Source organism: Macaca nemestrina, chromosome 7 (assembly GCF_043159975.1).
Source record: "Macaca nemestrina isolate mMacNem1 chromosome 7, mMacNem.hap1, whole genome shotgun sequence".
Classification (NCBI taxonomy): Eukaryota; Metazoa; Chordata; class Mammalia; order Primates; family Cercopithecidae; genus Macaca; species Macaca nemestrina.
This window is the reverse complement of record NC_092131.1, coordinates 88,117,607-88,134,957: the sequence shown is the minus strand read 5'-3', so window position 1 is coordinate 88,134,957 and position 17,351 is coordinate 88,117,607. Positions and strand designations below refer to the sequence as shown.

Below are 17,351 nucleotides of genomic sequence, written 5' to 3'. Positions count from 1 at the left end.
CTTTATTTTGAAATAATTATAGATTCACAGAAAGTTGCAAAGATAGTATAGAGAGTTCCCATGTACCCATCATCAGTTTTCCCCAGTGGTTTTATCTCACTTAAAGAGTACAATATCAAAACCAGGAAATAAACATCAGTGTGACGTGTGTGTGTCTGTGTGTGTGTGTGTGTAGTTACAAGTCATTTTATTATCTGTTTATTCCTGTAACCACCACTGCAATCAAGATACAGAACTATTCCATCACCACAAAGATCTCCCTGGTGATACCTCTTTGTAGTCACACATATATCCCTATCCCAATGATCCCTGCCCCAGGAAACTATGAATCTGTTCTCCATGTTATGTAAATGGAATCATACAGTACATGGCTACTTGATGATACATTTTTTTCACTTAGTATAATGCCCTTGAGATGCATCTAATTTATTGTGTGTATCAATAGTTCATTCCTTTTAACTGCTGAGTCGTACTCCATGGTACATGTACCATGGTTTGCTTAACATGTCACCCACTGAAGAACATTTGGATGGTTTTCAGGTTTTGTTTTGTTTTTTTGTTTTTTTTTGTTTTTTTTTTTGAGACGGAGTCTCGCTGTGTCTCCCAGGCTGGAGTGCAGTGGCGTGATCTCGGCTCACTGCAAGCTCCGCCTCCCAGGTTCACGCCATTCTCCCGCCTCAGCCTCCCAAGTAGCTGAGACTACAGGCGCCCGCCACCACGCCCAGCTAGTTTTTTTTGTATTTTTAGTAGAGACGGGGTTTCACCATGTTAGCCAGGATAGTCTCGATCTCCTGACCTCGTGATCCACCCGCCTCGGCCTCCCAAAGTGCTGGGATTACAGGCTTGAGCCACCGCGCCCGGCCGGTTTTCAGGTTTTGAATATTATGAATAAAACTGCTATTTTATTTCTGTACAGGTTTTTATGTGAAAATATGTTTTCATTTCTCTGGGTTAAATGCCAAGGAGTGCAATTGCTGGGTTGTATGGTAAGCACATACGGTTAGAAGGAGTAAGTTACAGTGTTCACTAGCACAGCAGGATAACCATAGTTATCAAAAATTTATTGTATATTTCAAAATGGTTAGAAGATTTGGAATGTTCTCAACATAAAGACATGATAAATGCTTGAGGTAATGGATATCCCAATTACTCTGATTTAATCATTGAACATTGTATGAATGTATCAAAACCCCACAAATATGTACAACTATTATGTATCAACAAAAAAAGGAATCTGACAAACTATTTTACAGAGTGGCCATAACACTTTATATTTTCACTGTTAATGTATGCATGTATCCAGTTTCTCTGCATCCTTGCCAGCAATTGGTATTTTCGCTGTTTATTCTTTCAGCCATTCTGATAGATACGCAGTGGTATCTTGTCACTCCAGATCTCTGAAGTTCTCTCTGCAATTCTGTCCTCTCTGGTACTGTGCTCTGTGAACTCCAGTTGCCTTGGCTTCTTTGGTCCCTCAATTTTATCTCCTCAGCTCAGGAAGACTGGCGGACTCTGCCTGGGTCTCCCTGTCTGTGCCACAGCCTGAAAACTCTTTCTAGGAAATAAACTGGGAGAATTGTAGGGTTCAGTTTTAACATCAATCTTTTCTACTGCTATCTCTTTACACCTATCTATCTGTCTACCTATCATTTATCCACCATCTACTTATTTATCTGTCATAAATTTTTCTTAACTACAAGTCAGGGGTTTTAGTATCAGAACTCCTATTAGTTATCTGTAGCATTTGGGATATTAACTTACTTGAGCCACTTCTTTATTTGTGAAATGAGGGTCATCCTATATCAGCCTTCTCATAATTCCTTCTATAAGATTCCAGGATACTGGTTGACTCTTCTAGAAGATCCAGTGAGCAGTGTTGGTAGCCACGGTGCTTAGCATGTGCTATTTCTAAACAGAAAATGATATTGATTGGGTGGGTAATGAGCATGTGTTGGTAATCACTATGTAAGAGCAATAACAACAACAACTACTACATTTAGCCTTTTACATGCAGTGTCTTATATAATATTTACAACAGCCCTCTGAAGTAAGTGCTACTATTATCCAAATTTGTTCATTTTTTATTTAAACTGTTTTTAGTATTATAAACCATTTTATGTCCAAGAACGATTCAAATTTAGAAGATGAGAAAACTGTAGCCTAGAAAAAGAAAAAAAAAAAGAAAATAAAAACCTGTCCGGTCTAAAGGTTATACTTATACAGACTTAGATTCTTTCTTTATATTTAATTAAAGGTTAATTTCAAATGATCTCTAGCAGTAACAAAACACTTTAGTTATAAAGAAGCAGGTGATGCGTGGTTGCTGAATACATTACCCCTGCTGACCTTAAACTGCTACTGGGCTCAGTGAAGAATTCTTAATTTTCTTTTCACATTGCAAATAGACCTCACCAGAATAAATGGGCAAAATAGACACCAAAGAGGGATAGCACAAGCAAATGTGAGGGTGAAATGCAGTAAGTGCCTTGAGAAAGGAAGTGCTCAATACTGGTAGTTGGTGTTAGTGTTCTTATTGTGAATTATAAACACCAGCACTGCAAAAAGTCAGCCCAGGAGACTTTGTAACTCACAGAGGTGGCTCCTAGACCACCATTTGAAAACTTCTGCCTGAAGGACTAAGGAAAACATCTTCTTTTATTTTTATTTTTTATTTTTGTATACCACAGTTTAGGAAAACATCTTAAAAGATCGTGTTTATGTCTACAGAGGTTTTTTAATAGTGCTTTAACAGTCTCCAGGGTGATTTTATTTTATTTTTATTTATTTGTTGTTTTTTTAAAAGGACAGCCAGTAAGTCTTCCAACAGTTTATTAGACAGAATGTAGACATTTAAAAAAATCCCCACTGTCATGAACATAAACTGAGGTTTTCAGCCCTGGTATAAGCTGAATCAAAAAAATAAATAAAAAATCCAATAGTGTATTAAACATTTTTCACTCATTTGCCATACTTGACAGTGCAAATACAAATCTGGTCTAAATGTACAGACTCTTAAGCAACAATGTACAGCTTTCTTCATCCTCCACGCTAAAAGATGTAAAAGCTTAAGGGTCAAACAATACCAAATGTATAGGCTTCAAAAACCATCTAAGTTAGGGCATTCTCTAGTTTTAGCTAAGATACACACTTACATAGAATGATGTGAAGTAAATTTTTTGAAAAATAAATTTTAGTGGAACAATCCTGAAGGGTAACACCAGAGGAATAGCAGGTTACCAGTAAGGTGTCAGCCAATTTGTTCCAGCCACTTTTGAATCCATGTTCTATAATCTAAAATTTAGTTCTCTTTCCCTAAGCTGAGAGCTTCCTATCATGTCAGTATCTATGTTATGAAGAAAAGGAGACTTAGGTGAGATGTATGTATTTATCACAACAGCTGCATCAATTGCCTAGGACCTCAACAGCTTCATGAAAGTCTGGGAAATGTTCATGCATAAGGTTATTGCCTTAGCTGACTTAAAATTGCCCCATACAATGGTACATATCAACCCTTAGTGAAGCCTTTTAAAAAACAAACAGGTTGAAAAATGGGTTAAAGTAGGCAAATACAACATCTGCCTTTAGAGCTATCAACTCAGGAATTCTCTCAATTATGAAATCTTGCAAAGAAGTTATTTTCTTTCTCAAAATCCAAGTGATGACAATATTCCTTACTCCAGATCTGGCATTTTTTCATCATCACTGTCTTGTGAATCATCATCTGCTCCATCTACTTCTGGTAAATCTACATCCTCTTCACCACCCATGTTGTTCATCATTTCAGAGAAACGATCAAAATTAGACATGTCTTCATCTGAATCATCTTCCCAGTCTTCCCAATTATTGAAGTCGACACTAAGCCAATTAAGCTTTGCCCTTTATTTTGTTAACCTTGGCCATGACTGGCCAGATTCTCCTTTTTGTAAACAACATAAAATTGATCTGTCCGTTCTTTCATGCTTGGAATCATTTGGATCAATACAGTGAAAAAGATCAATTCCATTTAAATGCTTAAAATTATCACTTCCTCCGAGACACCTGAATGTAAGTTTGGATTTTTCAAAATTTACATTAACATCCTTACTGTCTTCAACACAAAATTCAATGAAGACATAGTCCCTTCGATCGTACCACTTTGCAGAAGCAGGCTGCACTGTGAATGGGGCAGGGAGACGGACGAACGGGTGGGCGGGCCTCTCTGGCGGCGGCTGCTGCTAGGGAGTCCACTTCTCTCCAGCGGCGACTCCGCGTTTTCTCCCCGGTCGCGGCCTCTTCTGGCTTCCCTCAGGCAACGGCGGCAGCGGCGGGCTCGACCTCGGTCCCCAGAATGCACTGCGCGGAAAGAGCGGCTCCTCCGGTCGGGGAGAAGAGGAAAGTGTCTCCAGGGTGATTTTAAAAATATTATCTCATAATGTCAATTTTTGCTAAAGAAGTGAACCTTGAGGATCAACATTGTAACCCTCCTGGTTTTATTCACCCAGACTATAGGGATTGATAAGGATAGTGCTGCTTTGGATAGTCTCCTATCTAGGGCTAAATGATCAGATTTGCAAAATCTGGTTATTTTTATGGGAATGTGATTATTGGCTGGGGGAATGGAAAGAGGGAGTAGAGAGTGAACAACTGGAATAAAGGTATAGGTAAAGATATGTGAAAACTCATGATTGACTCAAATACTCTAAATCTTGTCATAATACACTTGTAAAGTGTGAAAAGCAAAATAATTATGTTGGAGAGATGACCAAATAAAGGCCAAAGATCTTGACACTGCAGAAATTATAGGAGAGAATTAAAGGAAGTACATGTGTACATGTAGCAAATACAAGAAAAGACTAAACTTGAAATTCATGCACAAGGTCAGGCTGCATAAACCACAGGATAGTGGGTGTAACTCAGGAGCAGAACAATTGATCCATGAAACAAAACTGTCTGCAATTTCCCAGGCTGGAGACATTTCCTGTCTTGGATGTCTGGATCTGTCTCAGTGCCCAGATAGCCTCACTTCAAAGTGTTTATGGGAACAGAAACAATTGGCTGAGTGTGTTTGCTCAGTGCTAGGTGGAGGAAGTGAAAGAGGGGGTGGGTTTAGGAAGTAAGTATGTGTTTAAGAGCACATGGACCACCAGAAGATAACTACTTTTCTTCAGACTAGCAGCCAGGGCACTGCTCACCAAGAAGGAAACCCTGGGAGGGAAGAACTTGGGGAACGAGAGGACACAAGAATCTCTGCAGCTTCTTAGGTATGTAGGTAAGTCACAGAGGTGTTGGGTGCCTCAAGAAACAACATGGAGCTGCTCTCTTTTTAAAAATAAATACTTTTTAAAAAATATTTTCAACTTTACAGAAAAATTGCAATAATAATTCAGGGAACTCATGAATATTCTTTATCCAGATACATTATTTTTTTAAACTTCCCTTATTTATTTATTTATTTATTTATTTATTTATTTATTTATAGATAGATTCTCACTCCAGTTGCCCAGGCTGGGGTGTAGCAGTTGGATCGTGGCTCACTGCAGCCTCAACTTCCTGGACTCAAACCATCCTCCCACCTCAGCCTGCCGGGTACCTGAGACGACAGACACACACCACCATGCCAGGCTAATTTTTTTGTATTTTTTGTAGAGACAGGGTTTCACCATGTTGCCCAGGCTGGTCTCAAACTCCAGGACTCCAGTGATCTGCCTGCCTCAGTCTCCCAAAGTACTGGAATTGCAGGCGTGAGCCACTGTGCCCAGGCTCCCCTATTTATTTTTTATCATTTTCTTTCTCTCTCTGTAAACACACACATGTATACACATCCATATATCTATATTCTGAAGCATTTGAGAGTATATTGCATACGTTGTGCTCTTTTCCTCCTTAATATTTCAGTGTGCATCTGCTAAGAAGAAGGATCTTTTCTTAAATAATCAAGGTACAGTTTTACATTCAGTATATCAAACACATATATACAGTGGTTCTCCCTACCCAGCTTCAGTTACCCATGGTCAACTATGGTCTGAAAATATTAAATGGCAAATTCTAGAAATAAACAATTCATAATTTAAAGTTGCATGCTGTTCTGAGTAATGTGATGAAATCTCTCACTGTCTCACTGCATCCTACCTGGGATGTGAATCATCCCTTTGTCCAGTGTATCCATGTTGTAGACACCACCCACCCATTAGCGACTTAGTATCCGTTATCAGATGCACCACCAAGGTATCTCAGTGCTTGTGTTCACATAACCCTTATCTTACCTAATAATAGCCCCAAAGTGCAAGAATGATGATGCTGGCAATTCAGATATTCAAAAAGAACCCGTAAACTGCTCCCTTTAAGTGAAAAGGTGAAAGTTTCTCAACTTAATAAGGAAAGGGGGGGAAGCATATGCTGCAATTGGTAAAATCTGCAGTAAGAAAGAATTTTTATCTGCAAAATTTGAACAGTACATTGTTATAATTGTTCTATTTTATTAGTTGTTGTTAATACACATTGTCTAATTTATAAATTAAACTTATGTAGATATCTATGTATAGGAAGAAAACAGGGCATATAGGGCTTTAGACATTCACTGGGGTCATGGAACATATTCCCTGTGGATGAGGGGGACTGCCATAATACTCTTATCTACTACAGAGATTATAATTTTATCAATTGCCTCAATAATGTTCTTCATAGCAATTTTTTTTTTTTTTTTTCTGGCAGGGAATGTCTCTCTTTGTTAAGGGGATGAGACTGGCCTAGCTCTCCTTAGGATTTTTTTTTTTTTTTTTTTTTTGAGACAGAATCTCATTCTGTCACACAGGCTGTAGTGCAGTGGCACCATCTTGGCCTTCTACTGGGTTCAAGCAATTCTCGTGCCTCAGCCTCCCCAGTGGCTGGGACTACAGGTGTGTGGCACCATGCCGGCTAATTTTTGTATTTTTAGTAGAGATGGGGTTTCACCATGTCGGCCAGGCTGGTCTTGAACTCCTAACCTCAGGTGATCCACCTGCCTCGGCCTCCCAAAGTGCTGGGATTACAGGTATGAGCCACCAAGCCTGGCCTCCTTAGGATCTTTATGAGTAAGGGAACCCACAGCAGGTCAATTGTTTGATTTTCTTTGGTTTCATTCTTATTCCATTTCTTCCCTGAGAGTACAAAGTTAATCAGCAAGACTACCCAGGTGTTAAGAGATCTTTAGTAGTAGAAGGAATCTGTCTTGACAAGATACAGCTTCAGCAGGGGCCTGAGATGTAAAATTGCACATCTTCCCTCCAGCCTCAGCTTAGGAGTAAGAATGGTCTGTGGTACTTTTTCTATTCCTTTTTATCTTTTGTGGGGAAGGTGGGTAGCAAGAAGAGTAATAGATACTTGAATGAGCAAAAGTAAATTTGGGATAAAAATAAAGAGCTGGTATTCTGTGGTAAATCTAGTCCTAGGTTGAGAACAAGGCTTTCTACAAGAATTTCCCTAAAGGAGAGTGTGACACTGTACATACTTGTCTTCTCAATCATTCTCTGGTTATTTGGAACGAATTTCTGTTTAAGAATCAATTGATGTCAGGAGCATGGTGGCTCACACTTCTAATCCCAGCACTTTGGCCAAAGTGGGATGATTAATTGACCCCAGGAGTTCAAGACCAACCTGGGCAACATAGCAAGACTCGTTTCAAAAAAAAAAAAAAAAAAAAGAGCTGGGCATGGTAGTGTGTGCCTGTGATCCCAGCTACTTGGGAGGCTGAAGCAGGAGGATCACTTGACCCTGGGAGATTGAGGCTTCAGTGAGCTATGATGGTGCCACTGTACTCCAGTCTGGGTGACAGAGCAAGACTCTGTCTAAAAAAGGGGAAAAAAAAAAAAAGAATTGGTTGATGTCAACTTTCCTCACTGATTTACCATATGTAAATTACGCCAGAACTGCTTCCCCTGGTCATCTTCCTAGTCTTCAAGAGAAGGAACATGAGGAAACTTCCACATTTTATTACACAGCAACAGGGAATGTGGTGGGGAGGAACAAGAGAAATGGGAAAGGAAAGAGAAATCACTGCCTTGAAGAGGGTAATGTGGAGAAGGGAGAGGAGACCCCAAATACAATGCTGTAGGGCTTAGGGAGACTACAGTCTCTACTGGAGCCAATTTTGATCTCAAAGTCACGTTCTTCCATTTCCCGCTTCCTCTCTAGGCAAAATGAAGCTGAATCTGGTGCAGATCTTTTTCATGTTGCTGATGCTGATGCTGGGCCTGGGGATGGGCCTGGGGCTGGGGCTTCAAATGGCTGCAGCAGTCTTGGAGGAGAGTGATCAACCGCTCAATGAATTTTGGTCCAGTGACTCACAGGACGAAACTGAGGCCACTGAGGAGGGAGAGGGCACCCAAACCACAGAAACGCTGGTACTTGGCAACAAAGAAGTGGTGCAACCTGGCTGGCCGGAAGATCCCATCCTCAATGAAGATGAGGTTGGAGGAAACAAGATGCTCAGAGCCTCAGCTCTCTTTCAGAGCAACAAAGACTATCTTAGGCTTGACCAGACAGATAGAGAATGCAATGAAATGATGGCACACAAGATGAAGGAGCCCAATCAGAGTTGCATAGCCCAGTATGCATTCATCCACGAGGATCTAAAGACAGTCAAAGCTGTCTGTAACAGTCCTGTCATTGCCTGTGAGCTCAAGGGGGGAAAATGTCACAAAAGCTCCCGACCTTTTGATTTGACATTGTGCGAGCTGTCCAAACCAGACCAGGTCACTCCTAACTGCAATTACCTAACTTCTGTTATAAAAAAGCACATTATTATAACCTGTAATGACGTGAAACTCCAGTTACCCACTGGATAATGAAGCAACTCATCATCTTTTTACTCTTCACCTTCTCCTGTTCCTCTTCCTTTTTTACTTCTTCTTTCGCATGTAGCTCTCCTGGTCTTAGGTATTATGCAGATGTAATTCTTCCTTGCCTTGTGGGTCACCCAACTTGCATTTTCTTCCTAGGATTACAGATGGTGGAATAAGGTGATGATGCCTCGTTTCTCTCAGCTCTCCGTCTCTCCTTTCCCTTACCCTGGAAAGGAGTAAGTGAAGAGCTGCTGTAGTCCCTACTGTAGTCCTGGCCATCGATTTGTCTCCTTTTCTAAGTTTGTCTCTGGATGTGGACTGGAAGAGTTTAGTGTATCCTTTACCCATGTTCTTCCCTGCTACCCACCCTGAGCCTCTACAACAATCACATAACACTCTTGGGTTTTGCACAATTGCACTTCTGTGTTGTGGATGCAGTTAAAGTGATTCTATCCGTGACGGCTTCTGGAGGACCATGTGGATCAGGCTTCCTTTTCTGAGCTGGCAAAAATTTAGGGACTAGGTTTGGGGGTCTGCTGGGGAGGTGGTGTGCTGCTGTAGACCAAGATAGAACATGGGCTGGAGCAAGGATAGAACTCTTTTTTCTTGACCCTTCACTGCCCTTTTCTCTTTCTTCCCATCTTTTACTACCAGCCTCCTTGCTTTGCTTCTTGTTTTTATCTCTTACCTTTGCTTTTGTCCTTTGCTTCTTTTCTTCATTTATTTTTCCTGTTTTTCTTTTTTTCTTTTTTTTTTTTTTTTTTTGAGACAAAGTTTCACTCTTGTTGCCCAGGCTGGAGTGCAATGGCTCGATCTCGGTTCACCACAACCTCAGCCTCCCGGGTTCAAGCGATTCTCCTGCCTCAGCCTCTCGAGTAGCCGGGATTACAGGCATGCGCCACCACGCTCAGCTAATTTTGTATTTTTAGTAGAGACGGGGTTTCTCCATTTTGGCCAGGCTGGTCTCGAACTCCTGACCTCAGGTGATCCACCCACCTCGGCATCCCAAAGTACTGGGATTACAGGTGTGAGCCACTGCGCCCAGCCTCTCCCTTTCCTCTTCTTTTTCTTTTTGGGCCTTCCCTTCTCTTTATCTGGGTCCTTTTAGAGATTCAGTCAGCTGATACTGATCACTTATGCTATGTTGGTCCTATAGTCAGTCATGTAAGCAGATGTTAGTCCTATAGTCAGAGTCTGGCACAGGGAGTTGGAAGAGGGTGGGTCAAGAGAGTGAGAAAAAGAGAGAGGAAAAGAGAGAAAGAGAAAGTGAGAGTGAGCAATCTTTTGAATTATGTCCTGACTCACTTCCAGCAATAACCTCTTAGGAACAGTGTTGTCTCCCAAGTAATTCTAATAATAGCGGACAGGAAGTATGTGTCCATCTGTGGGCTACCCTGATGTTTTAGAGGTGGTGATGAAGTGGTGAAAGGTGATGACTCAGCCAAGGCAGATTCCTGAGGGCGAATCCCTGTCTGGGGAAAGAGACAAAAGGTTATCTAAGGCAAGGGAGAAGAAAATGAGAAATGGGATGGGAAGAGGGGAAAGAAGAATAGGCGTCAGAGAAAATCGGCCATGTTAGTGATCTGTCTGGTAGGTGAACCAAGGATTTAGGAATGAAATGTGAAAGGTCTCCATTGTATGGAGTGAATTATCAAGAGAATGGAATTAGCCAGGGATTAAAGCCTATATTCTGTAGTATTCTGATGTGGCTCCATCCTCTTCAGGTTCCCTCCAGCTTCTCTCCCTAAGGGTTCCGGCGCTGTTTGATGAGTATGCTCATCTCCTCCAGGTCTTCACTTTGGGCAAATCTCAGTGGTCATGTGTTTTTTAGTTTTGTTTTGTTTTCATTTTTCTGTTTAATCTGACCATGTAGACTATCTCAGGAAAGCATTTACAAAATACAGGCCTCTAGTGGCTCAAGCAGGAAAATAGAGCTTCCATGGCTGATAATAGGGTGACAAGGCATTGTGGGACCTCACCTCCCAGGGACAGAAAATCAACTCACTGTAGCTCAAATTCTGCCTCATTCACAAGACTTTTGCCAAGTCTTCTAATTCCAATGTCGCTTCCTCTCTATACTTCCAGGATCTATGTTGAGCCCATATGACAGATCCCCAGTCCCTTATCTACAGTACCCAAATCTCTAAAGCTCTGAAAATGGAAAGTTTTTTTTTCAAAGTGGCCCCAAAACTCATTTAGATATGACACCTGACTAGACTGACAATGTGAGGCTATTTATCTTCTTTATTTATGCTATGTGACCATTACATATTTCACTGTGGTAATATCACTGTGTTTTGTTGTGAGTAGGCCCTTCTAAGAGTGTGTTAGTCATATATGATATAAACATACACACTTTAACATACAATGGTGCTTTTTAAAATCTGAAAATGTTGGCCAAAATGCATTGGCCCCAAAAGTTTCAAGTAAGAAATTGTGGGATCTATATATAACTGTTTAATTAGCCCTTAATTAATTTGAGTATACCATATATGATCCTAGTTAGGCCACTAGCATCTTTGTGGAAGGATCTGTATTATAAGTTTCTTCTATATTCTTCTTTGACACATTTATTAATCAATGACTGTCTACTTATTGGCCAAGGGATATCTCCTCTGCTGTTTGGAAGACACTCAAATATTGTCTTCAGAACACTCTGTACAAGTTTTTGGTCAGGTGTAGTGGCTTATGCCTGTAATCCTAACACTTTGGGAGGCTGAGGTGGGAAGAACACTTGAGCCCAGGAGTTCAGGACCAGCCTGGGCAACACAGGGAGACCTCATCTCTACAAAAAATATAAAAATTAGTCAGGCGTGGTGGCACATGCCTGTGATCCCAGCTATTTGGGAGGCTGAGGTGGGAAGATTGCATGAGCCCCAGAGATAAAGGATGCACTGAGCTATGATTGCACCACCGCACTCCAGCCTGGGTGACAGATTGAGACCCTGTCTCAAAAAAAAATGTGTTTTAAGTTGTTCTGAACTTTGCTGCTTATTAACATTGCTGGCCAGGCGTGGTGGCTCACGCCTGTAATCCCAACACTTCGGGAGGCCAAGGCAGGTGGATCACCTGAGATCAGGAGTTCAAGACCAGCCTGGCCAACATGGCAAAATCCCATCTCTACTAAAAATACAAAAATTAGCCCGGCATGGTGGCGCAAGCCAGTAGTCCCAGCTACTCGGGAAGCTGAGACAGGAGAATCATTTGAACCTGGGAGGTGGAGGTTGCGGTGAGCCAAGATTGCACCATTGCACTCCAGCCTGGACGACAGAGCAAGACTCTGTCTCAAAACAAGCAAACAAACAAACAACAACAAAACATTACCTTGGGGAGTTTAAATTTTTTTTAATTAAAAACAATTCCAGGGCCCTCTTCTAGCAATATTGGTTATTTAATTAGTCTGAGTTGGAGTCTAGACATCAGGTGGGGTCCAGGCATCTTGGAGCCTACCAGTTTTTCTGTGAATTAATGTTTCAAAACTGTTAACAAAGATGTTGAATTGCTCAGGTTATTAACTAATCTGATGTGGTGTGCTGTAGGAGAAAAGAACCAATTCTTGGGATAGATGTGAGAATATCTCAGCTTTGCCCCTCGAAAAAAACCAGTTGTGACTCTGGGAATTGCCCTCAGCTCTCAGAATCTGAGGTTTCTTATCAGTAAAGTTAGATAATGATCATACCTACTTTATAGGGTTGTTGTGAGGATTAGACGAGATTGAACAGCCCACGGTAGGGTTCAGTGAATGGCAGCTGCATTTGGTGGTGATGTTGCAGGGCTCACTGCCCATGGTATTTTGACGGAGTCCTTCTGGAAGCAGCACTATAACACGAAGGGCAAGACCGACAGCACAGGTTTGAGTTTCAGGTTGTTGGCAGTATGCAGATATGTGGGATCTTATTAAATCTCATTCCTTGGATGGCCACAAAATTTATATTCTAGGGCCAGTAGAGTCCTTAGACTTGAGCAAGCAGGGCCACTGCCCTCAGGGCTCCCCTATACTTTGGAGTGCCTTCCACATAGGAAGTTCCCCCGCTACAGTATCTGGGACTGGCTGAGGTTCCCCTGCTACAGTATCTGGGACTGGCTGAGGTTCCCCTGCTACAGTATCTGGGACTGGCTGAGGCCAGCAGCCATGTGGTTAGGGTGCTCTGAGCTTAGCCTAGGACCGGTGTGGGCCCGGGTCCCATTTCTCCCCTTTGGAGCACGGTCTCCCCACTGCCATGTGTGATCAACTAGGTGCCACAAAAGAGTTCTGAGATTTGGTCAGGCATGGTGGCTTATGCCTATAATCCCAACACTTTGGGAGGCTGAGGTGGGTGGATCACCTGAGGTCAGGAGTTCGAGACCGTGCTGGCTAACATGGTGAAACCACGTCTCTACTAAAAATACAAAAAAAAAAAAAAAAAAAAAAAAAATGCTGGACGTGGTGGCGGATGCCTGTAATCCCAGCTACTTGGGAGGCTGAGGCAGGAGAATTGCTTGGACCTGGAAGGCGGAGGTTACAGTGAGCAGAGATCTCACCACTCCTCTCCAGCCTGGGTTATGGAATGAGGAGGCTCTGTCTCAAAAAAAAAAAAAAAAAAAAAGGAGTTCTTAGACTTGCACCTAAGAGGGTCCTTCTGGGGCCCTAAGGCCAGGGCCTGGTTCCAGGAGGGTAGCCTGGTAAATGGATTTCTCCTTCTGGCTGGTGTGGTATTTTTTTGTGTGTGATATCACCAGAGTGGACCATCAGAAAGGTGCTAACACTTGATTTTGGATGATTCAAATATATCCTGGACACAGGATGCATCCAGGACTCTGGGCCACCGGTGACCATTTACTACTGATCTTAAGGCTTGAGCTGCATGTGTGGAGGCTTTTGCTGTTTTGCTGGCTTTTGCTAATTCTGGTCTATAGCACCCAGGGGTAGTAGCAGTACATGTTCTTACCCTGTGAACTCCCCACTGCTGACAACGCAAACAGTTACTTCATTCCTTTTGTAAGATACATACCATGTGGAGATGTGGAGTGACTACTCCTGTCTTCTGTAAGGATTTTGAGACTCTTGCTCCTCAGTGCCAATGAGGAATTTCTTCTTTTTTTTTTTTTTTTTTTTGAGAGGGAGTCTCACTCTGTCGCCCGGGCTGGAGTGCAGTGGCACCATCTTGGCACATTGCAACCTCTGCCTCCCAGGTTCAAGCAGTTCTCTGGCCTTGGCCTCCCAAATAGCTGGGATTACAGGTGCATGCCTGGCATGTACAGCTGGACATGACACCATGCCTGGCTAATTTTTGTATTTTTAGTAGAGACGGGGTTTCACCATGTCTGTATGTGGATACATACAGGCCGGTCTGTATGTATCCTGGCCTCAAGTGATCCACCCACCTTGGCCTCCCAAAATGCTGGGATTACAGGCATGAGCCACCGCTCCCAGCCCCAGTGGGGCATTTCCTATCAATGTTCTCTCTTGCCTCCAACTGGTAGGTGATAACATGCTCTCTTGGGTTGGTCTTAATCTGTGCAAGATGAAAGATAATCACTCCTTGCATGAACGGGATGCTTTTTTCACTCTGCTAACAGGTCCCTTGCTGGTGGCGATGTGTGGAAGGGAGGAATGTGATTAGTTGTGAAAGAGGTCATGTTCTAGGAATGCAGTAATTATGGCTTAAAGAGTTCAAGAGAAAATATGATTAGAAGATATGTTTTATGTTTATACTACAAAATTCCAAATGGCAAATTCTACATTGCCTGAAAATTAATCATCATTCTCATTTTCTTGCATATTCTGGATAAGACTTGCATTTGTGATCATCATCAACAATGTAAAGTAATAAAGTAACCTTTGAGAGAGTCATTGGGAGTTGGTATTTAGGCCATACAGTGGATAATTCCCTGTCATGGGTAACACTATAACCGGCATTAAATGGCACTAGGAAACTACAGAGGCAAGAAGATACAAATTGTTTCAATTTAAATAGGTTTTGAAGAGCTGTAGCAGTGCTATACACTTTTTTCTTGTGGTTGGAGACATGAAATTATTCAAGAATGGTACTTTTCACAATAAAGAGCATGAAGAAATGATTCCTAGATTTAACAGGAAGAGATGATATCTGGACACCCCAAAGAATCTCCATATACACTGATTGGACAATATAGAAATATATATAGTATCTCTTCTTTTCTCATTATTCTAAAACTTCATTGACAAATCATGGTACTTCACTTGGGCTCATAAATTTTGTAATATATTTAAACATGAAACTGTTATATAGATAGGGCCCTCTTCCTCACCCTTCCGCCAAAAAAAATTTAGCCCAGGGCCACACACAGTAGAGGCAACTCTGGTTGTGGCTGTATCCAAGGTAATGTCTCATGTGTTATGTCCTTATTAGGCCCTCGACAAGAACTCACCTCCTCGCCTCCCTCAAGTGCTCAGTGTACCAGGCAGGGTAGACTCAGTTGGTTCTTTTCAAGCCTTCTCCTTCCCATGAAATGAAGTTATGTTATCCAGCAGAGATTCATTGCTGGTGGGGTCAAAAGGAACTCCAGGGCACAGAGTTGCCGTCATTTTCAGCAATGCTTTGATTTAGCGTGGAATTTGTTGATGTTCCTGCCTGCATTCCCTGTATCCTACCCGTAGACCTGCCTTTCTCTCCTCTTCACATTTTTGCACTGGGCTGCACTTCGTTTTCAGAAAGTGGCTCACATCCCGGAGATGTCACTTCCAGGAGCAGCTGGGCTGATTCTTTATAAGAATTATGATTCAGAAACCAGGTAAAGTTTGGATTTAGGGGAAAGGTAAGGGGAAGAGGAAAATGGTGGTATTAAGGCTAAGCAACAGGGGCAACGAGGGAAATGTGAGTCTCATGTTGAGACGGAATAGTCCATTTACCTATTGAAATAGGATTTCAGGAAGTACTAGGATATCCCAGTGTTTCAAAATGTCAGCTCGCCAGCACGAGCATGAGGTTAGTGTTTGGAATTATATCCTTCTAAACTTATTGCATAATCCTATACACAAGGATATAAAATTATTAACTTCAAATAATGGGGTCTTCAGCACATTTATAAGGTGACAAGAAGAAAAGAAAAAAGCAAAATAAGCCTTATTCTATGAATGCTTTTGCATGCGTTTGGCACTGTGCTACCTACTTACTGAGTACACAGTCATTAAAACAAAACAAAAGAAACAGGCTTTGCAACATATCCACAAATGAGATCCAGAGGGGAAAATTGTGATAGGAAGAAGGAAGGTGATGTGATTAGAGCCAGCCCTGGGAACTGCGCTGGAAAGCTGGTCTAGCTAAGGACCAAACATACAGCAAGCAACCATATTAGAATGATAGAAGAACCGTATTAAAATGATATATTTGTAAGGTTGAGAACAGTTGATACATATAGATCTCCCTTACCAGGGAGGTGCAGCCATCCCGCAGCTGCTGAGCGTTCCCTGTCAAGAATTCACAGGTGCCTTCTTCTCCAGAGCATAGCCTCCAGCCTATGGGGGTCTCCTTGTTGACAATGCCTAAAAGGTTATGTCCTTCCTCAGGAGTAGCCCACAGCCAATGACTGGCTGATATGGATGTGTAAGAACTTAGACCTCTTGCCTCAATCTTATGGCATCTGCATGTTTTAGGGCTCCCCATGGGGTCAGGCTTGCGACTAACCTTTAGCTAAAATCACTTCTTTGTTTAGCTTTTTACGTACAGGTTTCTCCTAAGAGCACTCTTTCAATAAATCACTAAATCAAGAATATGCTCTAAGGAAGGAATAGGGAATTCATTTTTCTTGAAGCCCTCCAAGAGCTGAAGGTCAAGGGCCCAGGTTGGAGATCAGTTCAGGCAGGTGGGCAGGGTAGACTCTAGAATGTCAGGGTAGCATAATGGTTAAACACATGGAATCTGGAACTTCAACTGAAAGTTCCAGAACTTTCATTGAAATTGTACTTCTAACATTTACTAGCTTACCTTAGGTAAGTAACTTCAATTGAAAGTTCCAGAACTACATTAAAATTGTAGTTCTAACATTTACTAGCTTATCTTAGGTAAGTAACCTCTCTGGTTATACCCAGTAGAACTAATACAATGCCTTGTGCATTGTAGGTGTTCAATGTGTATATATCTAGTTGAACTCACAATTTTTTTTTTTTTAGTAGCCTATTCTCATACATTGACTAATATGCCTGTTTTGTTTTGTTTTGTTTTGTTTTGATAGAGTCTCACTGTGTTGCCCAGGCTGGAGTGCAGTGGCACAATCTCAGTTCATTGCAACCTCTGCCTCCCTGGTTCAAGCGATTCTCATGCCTCAGCCTTAGGAGTAGCTGGGATTACAGGCACCTGCCACCACGCCAGGCTAATTTTTGCATTTTCAGTAGAGACGGGGTTTCGCCATGTTGGCCAAACTGTTCTCGAACTCCTGACCTCAGGTGATCTGCCTGCCTCGGCCTCCCGAAGTGCTGGAATTACAGTGCCACTGTGCCCGGCCATGACTTGATCTTCCCTGGTCCAAATATTCTCGCCCCTGAATCAGTGATGTTTTCATTACACTATGTTTCCAACTTTCTTTTTCTAAATG

At 41.9% G+C, this 17,351-nt stretch overlaps 1 protein-coding gene and 1 long non-coding RNA gene across 3 annotated transcripts; one reads left to right on the top strand and one right to left on the bottom strand.

Moving 5' to 3' along the window:
* Window positions 1-1,245: 1,245 nt before the first annotated feature.
* Window positions 1,246-4,282, bottom strand: LOC139364356 (uncharacterized). Its single transcript, XR_011626040.1, has 3 exons — window positions 4,132-4,282; window positions 1,762-1,908; window positions 1,246-1,567 (listed from the first exon to the last, which is right to left on the bottom strand). It is a non-coding gene; the product is annotated as an uncharacterized lncRNA (long non-coding RNA).
* Window positions 4,160-8,829, top strand: LOC105499188 (ribonuclease A family member 10 (inactive)). Of its 2 annotated transcripts, none has more exons than XM_011771680.3 (3): window positions 4,160-4,386; window positions 5,148-5,248; window positions 8,149-8,829. In XM_011771680.3, exons 1-3 carry the CDS (start codon window positions 4,160-4,162, stop codon window positions 8,799-8,801), a joined length of 981 nt encoding a protein of 326 aa, XP_011769982.2. In that variant the 3' UTR covers window positions 8,802-8,829. The 2 variants fall into 2 exon arrangements, with proteins under 2 accessions (XP_011769982.2, XP_070956629.1); XM_071100528.1 differs by having other exon boundaries at window positions 4,357-4,386; window positions 5,148-5,240.
* Window positions 8,830-17,351: the final 8,522 nt, after the last annotated feature.